We start from the raw sequence: 18359 nt of genomic DNA on the forward strand, positions 1-18359 counted from the left end.
AACCAGGCTTTTTCATTGGTCAGAACTGGATCCTTTTGACGTTTTCTCATTCACTTAATGTTGTTCTACTGTCTTTTCATTAATACTGCCCTTACTGCTGAGTATTTCCAGCATTCTCCTTCATTTCAGATTTAAAAGCAACAGCTTTCTTCTCTACAGCTTCATCAAAATCTCCACACCACCATGACTACTTCCCCCCCCACTGTTCTGCAGATGACCAGTTTTGTTTCTCTCTCTATATAAAAGCTGCCATGTATTTCCAGCTACTAAATTCTTTTATTGGCTTCGCCAGAATACCTGCTACAAAGGCAACACTGAAATAACTGTTTTAAGAATGTTTAGCATCATCATACCTGTTTCAACTTTGAAGAGATCCAATTTTACTACTTTTAATTGTAAGCTATAACATAAAACTAGCAAAATTCATTGATGCTTGCAAATCAGAAAAAGCAAAACTGTAACTAAATTTGGAGCAAATCCAATTATCATAAATTTAGTTAACCTCAAACACAAATTCTGGACCTCAATTTTAATTCCTTTCCATCTACATACATGTATTATAGAATTTACTAAGCCATAACAACACAACCAAAAGTGATGGTTCATCAGAGAGAAATCGAAAATGTTTGTACACTTGCAAATGATTATCATGATTGGCCAAAGCAGCTCAAAATATTAGACATCAGTTGAACACAATGATGGTCAGTCTCACCCCAAGACTCCTTTTGAAAGATCAAAACTATGTCTAGGTTCACAGCTGTGAAAAGTATCTTCACCCTGGAGTCATACTACACCATAGATCAGCTTCCTGGAAGAAAAAGTAGTTACCCAACAGTAGAATCAAATCTTGGGAATTATTGCTGATGTTAAAGCAGCAAATTTACTTCAAATCTGAGTTCTGAAATTGCCTCCATGAGATGTCAATGTTTGACATTAGTAAATAAAGCAGAAATGCTGCATTGTATCATACAAAACATTAAGGACACACCCTGCAACTCCACTCTGGAATACCATCTACCTTTATTCTTATTCCATGTTTTTCATGGACATAAAATAGTACAATTTACAATTCTACCGTAAATATATCAATGCTAAAGGCATAAGGGCCAGGTTATTCATAGCATGTAAATTTGCCCATTGCACAAATGCAAAAATTACAGCAAACCAAGGTAGATATTTAATGTACAAAATGGGTGTACACAACACATTCTTTCCCTGTATACTTCAAACACTAAGTGATACATTGAAGATTTGCTGCCAACAGAATTTCTAAAACATCCAGCAATTGGAAAATTATCTCAGACATATGAACCAAGGCAAAAAACTACAGAAACATGTTCACACAATCAATGTAAATGTACAATTCTGTGGGCTATTTGAAGCAATGTGTAAGAAAAAAAATGGAATTGTATTCACTATTATAGAAAGGCAAAAAAAAATTAGCTAATGATAGCATGTAAATTACTTTCTCTAAATAAAACTGAATTGCAAGTCAAAAGTACTGTATGTTAAACATATTGTGCCTTTTTAAAATGAAATTTGCAATCCTTTGACAGAAATTCACCGATTCCTACTTGGTTTATAGTTATAGTACACCAATTTTCACTTGGGGTAAGAGTCCAATTTATGAAGTAACAAACGATATTCATTCAGCACTCTCAGCAGAAGGTGATCTGGATCGGGATTTTGACCGTGAACAAGATCGGGATCGAGAATGAGATCTTGGGCGCTCTGCTGACTCTGGGGATTTAGCTGGTGAAGGAGATCGGCCTTTCTGCTCCTTAGCAGGCACAGGTGATCGGCTACGAGAACGTGTTTTACTGCGACTCCTGCTCTTTGATCTACTATAGGACTTGCGGCCTCTGGACCGAGATCGGCTACGTGTTCGGCTACGAGATCGTGATGAACTGCGGCTGCGGGATCTGGACCTGCTCCGAGACCTGAAAAAAAAAGAAAATTAGAATTGTATGCACCAAGACAGAAGGAATTAAATTCTTAAACACATCAACTCACAAATCAAGGGAAATCTTGAATTTCCAGTTACATTAATTCTTTATCCCACCTCTGAATTTGACATAACACCATTCAAATGAAGCACAGAGAAACATCCGATCATATGACTTGGCACATAACTGCCTTCAGGATTTAACATTCAATTCAGTGGAGAAAGATATTGAGGGTTAAAGATTTTGATAGACAAAGGGTTAACACTGCCTTTTTGAGAATGGAAACCAGTTTGTAGCTCAGTCTGTTATAGATATGGCTTTGGCTTGCAGCAGAGAAGATTCTTAGAACACTTGCAGTTGCTTGTCTTCTAAGAATTAGATTCAAGGATATGAGACAAACTGTTAATACAAAATTGTACACGGGACCAAATTTTTAATTTTTGGCTGTTGCTTTAGGTATAGTTTATCACAAGAGAACCGCATGTGAACCTAGCTTATCTTTTCTAATTCACAAGGTTAAATGAACGTTAGCATTAGCAATTTGTACACGCATAAAAGCAGTGCTCTCTAAACCCACTGTTCGAGGTTCCACTCCCCACAATATCATAAATAAAGCTCTTTACTTTGAAGTCCATGTCTAATTTACTTGTGATCAACTTTAATCAAATTTCCTTAGCAAATTAATTTTTCTAACAGCCTTTCCAGTATGTTGCAGAACTGGACAATTTTGATAACAGGTCCATCTGTAACATTATCTCTTTCCCCATCTCAACAAATGCCACTGACAAGTTTTCCCTATTTCAGAATTCCATCATCTGCAGTATCTATGTTACAGGTGTATGATAATCTCTATCCTGTTATTTATCCTCTATTCCTCTTACAGAAGTACCTATCAACAAGCCTTCACCACCTTTTCTCAGCTGCCAAGTTCAAAGCCTATCACAAGTTTCCATCCTACCGACATCTTTGTTCCCCAACTTCCCCTCTGCCACATGTTAAAATGTACATGCTTCCCAAATCTGTCTTATTCTGATGCACAATCACCAACCTGAAATTTTAAATCCCCCCCGATGCCAAGAATGGTACTACCAAACCACCTACCTGCAATTCAAGACATTCTCTAATACCAAAATATTCAACTCGTTATCAAATATCCTCTTGAAAACTAGTGCTTATTACAAAATCAGCATCTCAAAATGCTAGTTTCCAACCAAAATTTCACAGCACACTCCAAAAGAATGCAATATGGTGTAACCAAACAGGGCTTTCTTTCCAATACCAGACAGCAGTCACCAGCATTTACCTGTATTGTTTACGTTCTTCAATCAGTCGGATCCTCCTTCCGTTAAGTTCTGTCCCAGACAACTTATCAAGTGCATTCTTCAAGTCACTATAGGAGGCAAATTCTACAACTCTGAATGAAAAATGAAATAAGTGAGCAAAAAACTGCTTAACGTATCAGAGAATGTAACTTAAATCAAGTGAAAATTTTAGTATGTGCACAAAATTGCTTCAAAAAATAGCTAAGCTGGGGAGGAAGTGAGTAATTGAGGTGGGAGGAGAGCTAAATGGCAACATGCATAGACACCAGGCAAAAAAAAAAGTGAATACATAGCTTCCAAGAGAAGCTAGATCCAAAGTGTCATCGTAAGATTTAAATTTCAATATTTCATATTATAAATAGGAAAGGACCCAACCATTAACAAAATTCTGATCAAATTAATCTAGCTTTGAAAACAGAACTTTAAAACCAGTCAAGCGATCACTGACATCTGCAGGAAGCAGAAAAAATGTTCAAAACCATACAAAAACTATAAGATAGTAATTCTGAAGTAATTTATATACATATAACTACAGTTCAAATTCTAAGTGTATAAGGTTCGTCTGTCGTCATCGATGAAGACCTCAACATCATTAGTACTTTTTTACGAGGTCGAGTTGCTAGCTCGACACTCAACCTGGCACGGATGGAAAGCGTGCCCAGGAGCGGCTCCACCTTTACTCCCAGAGTCTGGAGCTGATGTCGCTGTGCCACCAGCCAGCTTGATGGTGTCGAGATTTGGATTTGAGTGAGTGAGAGTTGCGCACTCTCTCTTCCCAATTCCCATCTGGATTCAGTGGCAAGACAAGAGTTGAGATGGCTGGAGATGGGACTAGACGCAGTGGATGACCAGGACATCTTCTGTGTCTTGTCGTGCTCTTACACGTTCCACAAAACTTGCAGAGACCGCCTTGACCGTTGGACCTTCCATTGGTCTCCGCTCAATCCGCCAGAGTCTGTCTTCACATGCTGGGATAGACAACTCCCTATCTCACTGAGGGTTTGAGACTGGTTTAGCCAGCTTGTCGATGGTCAGCGGTAAACATTGTTTGCATTATTTTAGCATCTTAAGTCAGACTATGAAAATTCCAATTCGATGTTTAACGTATATGATCGCATTCACTGATTTTATCAACAGAAACTTTCCCTTCTGATCAACAGTTTCATGCTGTTACGATACCAATTCATCTTGTAACTTACCCTTCATTGAGTTTATGTCTGTGTGCATCTGCAAAAGTCACTTCACCAGCCTGTCTCATAAAGTCCTTCAGATCCTAAACAAGATCAGATCAATTATGTAAAAAGCAGCATATTGAAATACTTGTTCTGTTATTTTCCAATATACAAGATTATTGGAAAAATTGTTTAAAAACAATTCTAAATACAAAATTTGTATTACCTTCCTGTACAATTCCCTAGGCTATTCACCCAGCCAAATGCAACAATCACTTGGAGAGGTACCACCACGAGCGCAGACAAGATGGTGCTCTTCACCACCCACTTGACCGATGCTATCATTCGATGCGAGCCTTCCCGGACATCACCCCACCTTTAAAGGCAGACGCTGACATAGCCATGGGAACAAACATTGCTACTCTTGCGCCGTACCAAGGACTCCTCACCTCACTCCAATCGAGCTTCCAACCAACCCTACTAGCGAATTTCTCCCACTTCTTTCAACCAAGGACCTCATCTTAGAGAGGGTGCCCAGAACGCTTGACTTTAGGAAGACACCATTTTCGGGGTGCAGCACGGAGCACTGGCATTAACCAAGTGCTCACCATACACAGATCTAGATCACCAAATGACAAACGAAGGAGCGGACTGGCATTTCAACTAGGCCCAAGAGACCAAGCCAAAGCGATTAGGAAAACCAACGGCACTCCTCGTCACAAGGCCCACGACATAACGAGAGGCTGGTAAATAAAGGTTTTAATATTTGGTTAAACTTTGTAAACATTAAGCATAAAAACCAAACAAATGTCATACTTAAGGCTTTCAAGGTTAACAAACAGGTTAAATTGACTGAACTTCCAGAAATCTATCTAAATAGTACTGCAAAGTAAACAGTTCATAAACTCCTCAATACCCCTATTTACTTGCACAAAAGGCAAGCATTTAATTAGCTTCCCCACTAATGCAGATAACAATATGCCCAGTACTTGCCTTCTTTGTGGGCAAGAATCTATTTCCCCTCCCCGGTCACCTGAAAGGAAGTCTTGTGAGAAGTCATGGGCATTAACCCACACCTCACTACAAATACTCCTGTTCCACCTCTTCTCACAATGGGGCTAACAGGATTGACATCACCTCAGACACTCAGCAAATACTCAAATTTAATGGTGCTGGAGCTCTGAGAATAATTCAGGTTCAGGCCTTCCAAAAAAAGTCAGCAAAACTAAACAGAAGATTAAAATTTGCAAAATGGAATATGGAATCGCAACAGAAGAGCTTTCAAAAGTTAATACAAGGAATTGCAACAGCTATGACAGAGAGATATGCTGTATTTGACCAAGTCAATTTACAGTAAAGGAATGCAGATCTGCAATCACTAAGCATTGAGTTTGAAATAATATGTAGACCAATGAAACAAATATAGATTGAGCACCCCTTATCTGAAATTCCAAAGCCAGAAAACCTCTGAAATCCTAAATTTCGTGTACTGACTTGACATCACAAATGGAAAATTCGACAAGGTGCTGGGAAGATTCCCAGGCAATGGGCAGACCTCTGTACCAGATAGTTTTGAGAAACGACCTCACATATGTAATGAACAGAAGTTAAATAAAGATTATCTCAATCGTGTATTTGTTAGGGATTTGTCAGCGTCAGAGTGAACATACAGTATGCTGACCATGAAACAAGCAACTATCACTACCAACTAAAAATTGAAGATAATTGTGAACATTCAACAGGCAGGTTGCAAAATTGGCAGAAAGAGAAGGCTTGACATTAAAATTTTTTTTAAATTTGTGACGATAAAGCATCTGTTGATCACAAGGCAGCAGAGAAATTCATTGACGTGTTTGCCAAGATCGCTTCTGAAGATCTAACAACATCTGCCATCAGTACACATATGTGATGAACAAGTGCAAGACGAAGACAACTTACTGGTAGCACATAGAGTCGGGAATGATGCTGATGCCAAACAGCCACTGACTACCCACCTGAGCAGCCAAGCTACCTGCATCTATTAAAAATATTATATGAAACTACGTCAAGATATAGCTATTAAAGCAATGGATTTCGTATTTAGACTTGGAGCCCCAACCCCAAGGTGTCTTATTATATAGAATACAAATATTCCAATATCTGAAATCTGAAACACTTTCAACCCCAAGCATTTCAAATAAGGGGTGCTCAACCTGTATCACTACCCACAGCCTTGTTTACAACTCTGTGGCCAACTTCAACTAGCTAAGTAATTAGATGCAGGAAGGGTATAGCAACATCAATTTTTTCCATCTCCAAAGCCAATAGAGCAGTAGCATTTTAGCAGTAGTAAATTGAAGTTCCACCCCAAATTATCTGTGACTATATAACAATTGCTTGCTTGTTATCTTTATCTGTGGATTAATTAGAGTGAATGAGTGATTTGTTAAATGAGTGGGCCTCCAATCTAAGGCTTACCCTTCACTGTAAAGAGTCTTGACCAACCTTGAAAGCCCTATTCATACTTAATTCAAAAGGAATTAGCAGTTTCATTTTACAATTTGTGAGCAGTTTACAACACAAAAGACAACTGTTTTATGTAACATACCTGCCAGCTGACTCGTGAAGATAGATTTTCAACAATCACTCGGTTTTCTGTACGAATTGGAGGCCCATTTCTAAAAGAGAATTGATAAGAGGACTCCACTTATTGAAACTGACTGCTTGTGCCTTGGAGTTAATTTAAAGCAAACAAAATTCTGAAAACAATCAACTCATTGTACAATAGCACAGGCTTAAGCCTGATTTATACTTCTGCGTTAACTGGACGCCATAACCTACACAAGTGACTTATGCGCATTGTGAGCATTTATACTTGTGTGTTGGGGTGTCTGCGTTGCTCTGCAATTCGCGCACATCGCGCATGCGCACACACCTGCCCCCGCAAGGCTTCATGGTCATGGTAGTCTTTCTCAGGGTAAACAAGTGAACGTCTTTTTTCATAAAAGCGAAATGTGTCTTCCATAATTTCAGAGGTCTGTAAAGCTTTATGGAAAGTATTGTAGCCGGAGTTCCTTCCCTGCCCTTCAGTCGCCCAATGGAAAGCTACTGCAGCGTAGGAGGAAATGTGATGCTACCAAGTAGACCAATCACAGCTGTTGCGGTCTGCGTTGTTGCGACACGCAGTTACATTTTGGGAGAGGTGAGCGTCGCAGCAATGCAGCCTCTCGCATAGGGTTCCGCGTCAGCTTCAGGAGGACCATCAGTGGTTTAAAAATTATCGCTTAAGTGTTTATAACTTCTCATACTAAACCACAAACAGTGGAAGGGTTTCATGATCAAGCTTAAGATTTAAAATTTCTAACTATGGGAAACAATCTGCCAGCACAGCCAGCTCCAAAGTCATTAGAAAACTCATGTACAACCAATCTGTATTCTGTCTGGGTAGCCTCCAACCTGATGGCAAGAACATTGATTTATTGAAGTTCCTATAAGGTGCACCCCCCCCCCACCCCCAATCCCTTCTTGCTCTATTTAAACTACGCAGAGCACAATACATTGGACTCACCTTCCCCCTCCACTACTACGGGACCACCGTGGACTAAAGCGACCTTGAAATCGTCCACCTCCACGTCCTCCTCTAGGGCGCGCTCTGGCATGTTCAACTGTAACTCTGAAGATAATAAACTATTAGTATTTATAAATATAATTGAAAATACACACAGAGACAAAGACAAACATTTTTATACCTTTCATTGCACAGTTCTTTTCCATCCAGCTCATAAACTGCATCTTCTGCATCTCTGTAATCTTCAAACTCCTAAAAGAGATAAAATCTTTTTTTCGTTAAAGATCTTACACAAAGCAGTTCATTATTGCTTTAACTGTCTCTCTAGCTAACCTGCTGAGTATTTCTAGCAATACCTTGTTTCAATAGGATCATATACCAGCTTTCCAGGTTGTTTAAGTTATGGAGTAAAATATTTAAAGATGAGATCGCCTGGCTATCCAAAACCACAACGTTAACAGATATTTACGGGTTTAAACAAAAGACCTGTGACGTTGGACAGCAGGCATAAAACAAAACATAAATAAGAATGCAGCTTGGGAGTACTGTGAGAAGTTGAGCATCTGAATGTGCAGTGAAGCAATGTAGCCAGAGTGACAAGATTGGACAGGAGCACAGATCATAGAGGATGAGCCAATTATAATTCAACAAAATATGGTATTCACTGAGCTTTTTAATCTAGTATCAAACTGCTGATACAGTCCCCAGAGATTAAACTACTGCACAAGAGAAATGTGGTTTCAGTTTTCACAAAGTTATACCAAGTGGATTTGCGTAATAGGAAATTAACTCCAAAGTCAAAATGTTATTGTACCCCACCATGCCCTAGAACATGGGTTCCAAACCATTTTTTTTAATGCCCATGAACCCTTTCCATTAACCGAGGGGTCCGTGGACCCCAGGTTGGGAACCTCTGCTCTAGAAGGTTGTCAGAGTAGAAAATGGATGAGATTATACATAGATGAGTGAGAATTACATGGGAGTTAAAGAAAGCATGAATGTGTTGAGTCAAATGGGGTTTTTTGAGCTGAAAATGTGATTTCCATTTCATATACTGTTATTAAGAAGACTACTCTGGGTTAGACAGCAAGACAAATGTTACTTGCAAGAATGAGAAACATACCACAAATCCAAAACCATTCTTCAAATCAATTTCCTTAATTCGCCCATATCCTTTGAAAAACTTCTCCACATTTCTCTCAGTAGCATGAGGGCTCAGTCTCCCGATGAACACACGGCAACTCATCCTGAATAATGAACACCTAGGAAAAAACATGGGAGAAACATAAATTTGTTACGAATTAAAATATTTATACAGCAGTTCCATTTTTCAAGCCATTTAAAAATGGCAATTACTGAAACTTCACCTTCCTTACACAGAAATTGCCACAATAGGTAATATCAATGAAAGAGCAGTATCTGATTTCAAATACATTAACACATGACTCTGCTTTTCATCAAGGGAGTACAAAGCCTGGATTAGGAAAATACAGTTTTAAAACATGGTACTAGCAATGCAATTTACTAGTAGTGAAATGAATTACTAATGCAAAATGGGATATTTAAGTGTAGTCTGGATGATGTGCTTCTTTGGTGCTTTTGCACACACACTCAACCAGGAAGATATGTCCACTTGATTTCTGACATTACGGAAAAAATCGTGGAAAATTTGAGGAAGTTGAGCAAGTTACTTGTGCAAAGATTGTGTTTCTGAAGCTCATCGAAGATCCTAGGACTCAAAATTGCCTAACAGTCACTGCAAACTTTCTGGATAAGGAACTGTACTCCAGTGGATATGCATTCAAGTACTTCGCTTTTATTGTTTGATACATGTCCAGCTTAGTCACATGCTACAAAAGGGGCAGGAGTTGACACGAGATTGACATCCCAACAGTTTGACTGCCATTATTTAGTTTTCGTTTTGATTGCCCTCAACATGAGAGCTACCAATGGTTCTGTTAATCAGAGGTGACGTGATTACTTATGTCACCTGACAACAATCATCCCACTTCACTGAAAACAGACTAGCCCGTTGCCCAAATCAGTCACTAGTTCCGCAAAACACGAGAACTGGAGTAGATAACATCTACTGCTGCATCAGATAACAGCCAGTACCTCGCATGCCAACACTATTTTTTAAAAATAGCTAAGAAACAAAAAGGGGAAAAGCTGCTTAAGAGGAAAATCGCTTCACATCTGCAACTTAAGAAGGGGAAAAATAAAAGTGACTAGGTCTATTTTTAGACGCAGCATCTGTAGTCTGCATTTTATGTGGTGGAGCAGATTCTATTCGAGTCTTTAAGAAAATGGACAAGAGCACGAAAAAGCAGCGAAGGGCAAAAGTACGGAGCTGCTCTGACACGAGCGGGCGCGGTCACAACGGGCGGAAAGCGCAGTTACCCGCACGGATCATATTAACACAGAGAACGAAAATAAAAACTACAACAAATCAGCCAAGCTGCTGCCTTGTGTTACAGAACATCCGCTCAGCTCAATCTGCGCCTTATTTTAAAGTCGACGTGGGACTCGGGTGAGGGGGTGGATGGAGAAGAGATAAAGAGAACAACAACGGCCCGGACTCTCACTAGTAGAGTTGAGGTAGTCAGGTGCAGGCAGGGTGGGGAAGGTGGTTTTCACTAGGCTCTCATTGCAGGCTCCACCTCGGAGCCGCCGCCGCGCTCAAAATGGCGGCGGAAGGCCGCGCCGCTTCAACAAACCTGGGCCTTGATCACCGAGCGCATTGGAAAGAGGAAGTCCCGCTCCCGGACACGGGCAGCAGCGGAGGGGAGTGAAAGCTTCTCAACCTTCACCTCACTGGAGGAAGTGGCAACCACAACTGAACACAGCCCCACATTCGCATCGCACACAAGGGCTGAACTCCACCCGCGCAGTAGCCTCGGCCTAAGCCTCTAATGAGCCACACGACTGAGGCTACGGGAGGTAATACCTTACCTTCCCTCCCCTCACCTCACCTCCGTCTCAATCAAAGTAGAAAGAAACCGATTAAATTAATTTCAGACCTAAACACCTATCGAGCCTACTGTTACCTGCTCAGAGCCGCTGCGGGAAATGATGCAGCTTAAATAAAAGTCGACGACAAAATGGAGATCGCAAACTAATCCTCCGTTGAGTCACTTCCGGGGCGGGGCAGGGCAGGATTGCTCAAGTGACGACTTGCATCATCCTTAATTGGTGAGGGGTGGGGATGGAGTGGAACAGAAGCAGAGAGCTGTTATAAGTTACAGTGCAAGTCTAGGTAGACCCATTGCCTCTACCTGTTCCTGCCCCATTGAGCTTGTGTCCTCATACCTCGACTTCATTCTATCTCCCTTGGTTCAGTCTTTTCCCTTCTACATCCGCGACATTTCTCATGCCCTATATCTCCTCACTAACTTTCAATACCCTGGCCCTGACCGTCTCATTCTCACCACGGATATCCAGTCCCTATATACTTCTATCCCCATCAATAAAGCTTTAAGGTTCTCTGCTTCTTTCTCCACTACCAGCTTCCTCCGTTTGGTAGAACTGGCCCACACCCTCAACAATTTTTCCTTAGGCTCCTCACTTTTTCTCCAGACTTGAGGGATAGCCATGGGCCCCATCTATGTCTTTTCGTAGGCTACGTAGAACAGTCCATGCTCCAAGCCATCCCCGGTACTGCTCCCCAATTCTTTCTCCGCTACACCACTACATTGGTGCTGCTATATGCTCCCATACTGAGCTCATCAATTTCATCAGCTTTGCCTCCAACTTTACCCCACCCTCCAATGCTCACCCTTAAATTCATAGCCAATCTCTGACATCTTCCTTCCCTTTCTCAATCTTTCTATCTTCATCTCTGGAGACGAATTGTTGACCAACATCTTTTATATCCCTATGGTTATCTTGACTATATCTCTTTCCACCCTATCTCCTGTAAAAAAAAAAGTGCTATATCCTTTTCTCAGTTGCTTCATCTCCACCGCATCTGTTCTCAGGATGTGGCTTTCATTTCCAGAACATCCAAGGTGTCCTCCTTCTTCAAAGAACAGGGTTTCTCTTCCTCCGCCATTGAAACTGCCCTCACCCGTGTCTCCTCCATTTATTTACCAAACATCCATGCTCACTCCGTATTCCTGCTGCCTTAACTGTGATAGAATTCTTCTTATCCTTACATACCACCCCATGAACTTCTGCATCCAATTTCTGCTATCTCCAAAGGGATCTTGCCACCAAACACATCTTTACTTCTCCCCCCCCCACCTCCTGCTTTCCACAGGGATTGCTCCCTCCATGGTCCCCTTGTCCATTCATCCCTCCCCACTAATCTCCAAAGCAGCCGAGTTGCTACACCTGCCCTTTTACAACCTTACTTCTATTCAGGGCTCCCAACAGTCCTTCCAGGTGAGGCAACACTTCAGTTGTGAATTTGCTGGGGCCGTCTATTGTATCTGGTCTTCCCATTGCGGCTTCCTCTGCATTGGTGAGCCCTAGTGTAAATTGGTGGACTGCTTTGTGGAGCACCTCTGCTCCATTCGCCAAAAGCGGAAATTCCTGGTGGCCAAACATTTTAATTCCTGTTCCAGTCCACAGCCTTCTCTTGTGCCACGACGGGTGGAGGAGTAACACCTTATATTCCATCTAGGATAGCCTCCAACCTGATAGCATGAATATTGATTTCTCCTTCCAGTAAAAAAAATTGACTCCCTCCTCCCCTCTCCTCCTATTCCCCACTCAAACTTTGTACCTCTTTTCAGCTGCCTATCGACTCCCTCTGGGTTCTCTACTCATTCCCTTTCTCCTGTAGTCCACTGTCCTTTCCTATAAAATTCATTCTTCTCTAGCTGTTTATCTTTCCTACCTACCTGGCTTCACCTATCACCTTCTAGCTATCCTCCTTCTCCCCCCACCTTCTGGCATTTTCCCTGGTCCTTTCCAGTCCTGAAGAAGCGTTCCAGCCCGAAGCATTGACTGTTAATTCCATTCCATAGATGCTGCCTGACCTGAGTTCCTTAAGCATTTTGTGTGTATTGCTTCGGATTTTCAGCATCTGAAAATTTCTTGAATTTAAGATGTTAGTGTGGTTCCTTTAACTTCAGCTGAGTGATGGACACTTGGAGTAAACTCAAATTCATTGCCATGGTGTAAGATGAGTTATAAGCACATTCCAAAACTTCGCTTGCAGAAACCTTATAGGTACACAGGTACAGACAGCACTCAATGATACAAGGCGGTAACAAGATAAAGTGCAAAAACAAAAGAGTGCAATTAAAAAAGGTAAGTCACTCCATGACACGGCAAGATTTGGTCTATAGTGATTGTGCAAGTCATTTCAAGAATCCTGATGTTTGTTCCTCAATCAGGTGGTGTGGGTCTATAGGTTTCTGTACATCCTGCCGAATGGACACAAGAAAATAGCAACATCCTCTTAAACATACGCCACCATTCAGTATTATTGTGACAAACTTGGGAGTGGCTTTAACTCCTGTGCTACTCAATCAGTCCTCGATACAGCAAGCTTATTAAAAAGCTATTTCTTTAAATAACATCAGATGATCTAGCCACCACAACACTCCAAGGTAGAGAAGCCCAGAGACTGACCACCTTCTGCAAGAAGAAATTCCTATGAACCTCAGTTTTAAACGGCTGTCCCCATACCCTGTAATTATACCCCTTTGTTGGCGACTCTTCCATTGATGAAATAATCTCAACATCTATCTTGTCATGCCACTTTGGAGTTTGTTTGCTTCCATTAAAGTGCAAAAATACATCCCAGGGCAGAGACATTGTTATCCTCTGTGTCCTCATCACTTCCCAACACTCCACCTTTAATACCTCACACCCTGTCATCCGTTTCCCCTAATCTCTTGGGAGAGTTCACTGAGATTATCAACTTCTTGTTTCTGCTGTCTGAGGTACCCAGACTCTTTTAAGAAAGCATGGTGGCATCTCTACTTTCTTAGGTATTTGTGAAGATTCTTCTACAATTCATCTGGGTCACTTGGTTTTACATGGATTTTGTGGGTGCTGTGGTGACTGACGAGTTTATTGTGGATGGATAGGTGGGCAGTCTGGGAAATGGTGCATACCTTGTATTAATTTCACAGCCTCTGTAAGCTCTTAACAAATAGACTGTGGCGCTCAGTGCAATCTTGAATGCACCTTTTCCATTTTGAACTGTCTCAAGTTGAGGACATCTTTGAAAATGTTCTTGAATAGTTTTTTTGCTGTCTACCTGGTAATCTATTACTCTGATGAAGCTCAAAGTAGATTGCCTGTTTTGAAAATTGGTTCAGATTGGCAACATCTTCTCCATAATCTCCATCAGCACAGGTGCACCACAAGGCAGTATGCTTAGACCCCTATTCTACTCGCTTTAGACTGTGTGGCTAAGTACAGCTCTAATTACTTTTTCAGATTTGCTGATGATGTTGGAGGCCGAATCAAAGGTAGTGATGAATCAGCATATGAGAGAGATTGAAAATCTGGCACTTGGTGTCACAACAACCTGTTACTCAATGTCAGCGAGACCAAGGAGCTGATTATTGGATCTTGAACTGGGGGGGGGCGGGGGTGTAAACTTCACTCACCTCATCATTGAAATGTCCCCACAACCTTTGACTCACTTACAAGGACTCTTCATCTCATCAATATTTATTGCTTATTTATTTATTTATTCTTTCTTGTATTGTGTTTGCACAGTCGTTGAACAAGACAAATGGTGTTTCATTTACTCTATTCTAGTTAATATTCTACTATGGATTTATTGAATATGCTGCAAGAAAATGAATCTCAGGGTTGTATATGGTGATAAATGTACTTTGGTAATAAATTTACTTTGAACTCTTTGCACCTCAGATTTTTGAATTTTCTACCCATTTAGAAAATAGAGTATGCTTTTGTTCCTTCTACCAGTGTATGACCATACACTTCCTGATGTTTCATCTACCACTTCTTTGCCCATTCTCTTCATTGAAGTCCTTCTGCAGACTCCCTGCTTCCTCAGCACTACCTGCCACTCCACTTATCTTTGTATCATCTATAGACTTGGCCACAAAGCCATCATTTCATCATCCACATCACTGATGTATAACATTAAAAGCAGTCCCAACACGAACACCACTGTTCACTAGCAGCCAACCAGAAAAGGCTTCCTTTATTCCAACTCTTTGCCTGCTGCCAATCCTGCATCCATGTTGTCTTTCCTGTAATACCATGGGTTTTTAAAAATCTTTTTAAACAGCCTTATGCGCTGCACCTTGTCAAAGGCCTTCTGAAAATCAAAGTATACCTAGGTGTGTGCCATACAACCATGGTGTTCCATACAAGCAGCTGAATTCTGTTACTGTAAATCGCAGAGAACTACACCATTCTTGGAGTTAAATTTGTACCATTTTCTTATAGTAAAAACGCACTATCTTTATCTTCCCATCCTTGCCTGATGTTTGTGTTCTCCTGTGAGTGGTATTGGTGAAACTTTGTCAGTCTGTAAACTGGAGCTAAAACTATCTCATTGAGAATATTGTTTCTGTGTTTAGCATCAAGATTTCTTTCAAATCTGTCATTCCTCCACACTCTGAATATGGTGTGGCAACACAAATGCAATGTTACCAGTGGGCATCAGCAATAACTTTACTAGGCCATAATCAACCCAAGAAATCAGCAAATACTGCTTTTAACTTCTCAGCTGTCCACTTCCATGCTGTGATTCAGCAAATTACATGGAGACCTAACAAAGACATAACAGGGAATGTTAGGAATGTTACTTTCAGTTGCCTTTAATTCCACACAATCGCAGCCCGAAACTTCAACAGTTTCCTCTTTTTCAGATGCTGCCTGGCTTGCTGAGTTCGTCCAGCATTTAGTGCATATTGCTAACAGCATAAAATGCTGGACAAACTCAGCAGTCAGGGAACGCCGATGGTGAGGAATAAACAATGATACTAGCGTTTACCGTTGACTCAGGACTAAACACTTACAAAAATATCTAACTTCCGCTCAGTAAAATTAATTTGTTACGAATTGTCATGGAATATCTTCTATGCAAAGATCATATACAAATAAAAACTGTTAGCTTTGGTCATTCTTAGAAAATCTTGAGATAATCACATCCAGATGCTGAAGCTGTTATGAAACCACCTCACAGCCCTCTAAAGCAGAGCACTGTTTCTGTTTCTTAGTAAAACATAATTGGCATTTTTTTTAGCTGAATTACTAATATTTTTGACACATTTTTGAATTGCACGACAGTCTCACCTTCATAAATACTGAAGTGATATTGCTACATGTACACTCAGGAAAAAAAAAACAAAGAATCAATTTTATAAGATCAAAGAGAAATTCCCCATTGATCAAATCCTTGTTTAATTTCTTCCTCATATCCACTACACAACTTATGTGCCATCAGAAATTTAGCAACCATAACCATGCCTCCAATCAAACATTTAGTTATATAAAAGTTATAAAGAGGCCCCAGCACTGACACACCTTGGCCATCAAAAAAAGTCTACCATTTCCCTTCAGCTCACCACTCTACCCACTTCAATGTTACTTCACTATTAGTCTGCCAAGCTAATCTTTACTTTTCAATTTGAACTGTTTCTGGGCTACAGTAGTTACTGGAGACAAAGAAAATTGCAATAACATCTCTATAAACACATTCTAAATAGTAAAAGACTAAGGAGCTGGTGGTATACCCGAGGAGAGCTAAGGTACCGGCGACCCGTTTCCATCCAGGGGGTCAACGTGGACATGGTGGAGAATTAAATACCTGGGGATACAAATTGACAATAAACTGGACTGGTCAAAGAACACTGAGGCTGTCTACAAGAAGGGTCAGAGCCGTCTCTATTTCCTGAGGAGACTGAGGTCCTTAACATCTGCCGGACGATGCTGAGGATGTTCTACGAGTCTGTGGTGGCTCATGTTTGCTGTTGTGTGCTGGGGCAGCAGGCTGAGAGTAGCAGACACCAACAGAATCAACAAACTCATTCGTAGCAGACACCAACAGAATCAACAAACTCATTCGTAAGGCCAGTGATGTTGTGGGGATGGAACTGGACTCTCTGACGGTGGTGTCCGAAAAGAGGATGCTGTCCAAGTTGCATACCATCTTGGACAATGTCTCCCATCCACTACATAATGTACTGGTTGGGCACAGAAGTACATTCAGCCAGAGACTCATTCCACCAAGATGCCACACAGAGCGTCATAGGAGGTCATTCCTGCCTGTGGCCATCAAACTTTACAACTCCTCCCTTGGAGGGTCAGACACCCTGAGCCAATAGGCTGGTCCTGGACTTATTTCCTGGCATAATTTACATTTTACTGTTGAACTATTTATGGTTTTATTACTATTTAATTATTTATGGTGCAACTGTAACAAAAACCAATTTCCCCCGGGATCAATAAAGTATGACTATGACTAAAAAGCCCATAGGAGTGCTGATTTCTACAACCTTTGTTCATTTGATTTAAATAAAAATCTAGTTCAATACTTCACTCCTGAAAATCTGGCATTATGAAAAATACCATGTTTAGCAATTTACATCTTCCTTTTCAAACCAAGCAACTTTGGGCGAAAATCTTCAGGATCAGACTTACTATCACGGACATGTCATGAAATTTGATGTTTTATGCCAGCAGTGCAGTGCAAGACAAGAGGTAGTGTTCATGGACAGTTCAAAAATCTGACAGCAGAGAAACTATTCCTAAGACATTATAGGTCTTCAGTCTCCTTATTGGCACATACCTTCCCCCTCAACACCTACCCCTTCAACCCTTCCATATGTAGTTCCTATCCCTTTCTTCCTCTCCCCCCCCCCCCCCAAATCCACCCATCCACTGAACCTTTCACATTGGGCCAGTGTGTGCAACACTACCAGACATGCTGAATATAGCACTAGTCCCACTCCCCCCAGTATTCCATCAGACACTTGATTCCTGCTCCAGGATATGCTCCATTGGAAGACCTGCCCAATGCCCAAATTTGTGGCTGTGCTCCAGCATCCATAACTGCCATTAAAGGCATAACAAACATGATTGGTCTAATGCTGAATTAAAAAATAAAACAAAGTAACATGCACACAAGATTCTTGCAACGAAGCCACATTCTCCATGACTGTAGTCATCTTAAAGTTCTGCTTCTGGAGCACAGTTTTAGTGACAAAGCTGGAGTGAAGAAAAAAGATTTACTTCTGTGTTTGTAATCTTTTTACAACCCAAATATGTGAGAATAAATTTCAGCTTAAACCAGAGTGAGTTTAGTTTCATGTTAAGTATTGTTTATAAGTAGCCTAAATGATCCAAAATAGGTTTCCGTAACACACAGCAATCTGATAGGGCAAAGTCAATATTCACTTATCCATCTTCATTTTAGATCACTAATTCAGAC

The 18359-nt window shown here is 40.8% G+C and overlaps 1 protein-coding gene across 2 annotated transcripts; it reads right to left on the bottom strand.

Moving 5' to 3' along the window:
• Window positions 1-1001: 1001 nt before the first annotated feature.
• On the bottom strand, window positions 1002-11139 carry LOC140201574 (serine/arginine-rich splicing factor 5-like). Of its 2 annotated transcripts, XM_072265892.1 has the most exons (8): window positions 11035-11138; window positions 9111-9249; window positions 8169-8239; window positions 7988-8092; window positions 7028-7097; window positions 4468-4541; window positions 3250-3360; window positions 1002-1940 (listed from the first exon to the last, which is right to left on the bottom strand). In XM_072265892.1, the coding sequence occupies exons 2-8, from the start codon at window positions 9231-9233 to the stop codon at window positions 1646-1648; spliced, it is 849 nt and encodes a 282-aa protein (XP_072121993.1). In that variant the 5' UTR covers window positions 9234-9249; window positions 11035-11138; the 3' UTR covers window positions 1002-1645. The 2 variants fall into 2 exon arrangements, with proteins under 2 accessions (XP_072121993.1, XP_072122005.1); XM_072265904.1 differs by lacking the exons at window positions 1002-1940; window positions 3250-3360; window positions 4468-4541 and adding an exon at window positions 4667-5183 and having other exon boundaries at window positions 11035-11139.
• Between the last annotated feature and the right edge of the window lie 7220 nt (window positions 11140-18359).

The sequence above is a fragment of the Mobula birostris genome, chromosome 1, assembly GCF_030028105.1.
Source record: "Mobula birostris isolate sMobBir1 chromosome 1, sMobBir1.hap1, whole genome shotgun sequence".
NCBI lineage: Eukaryota > Metazoa > Chordata > Chondrichthyes > Myliobatiformes > Myliobatidae > Mobula > Mobula birostris.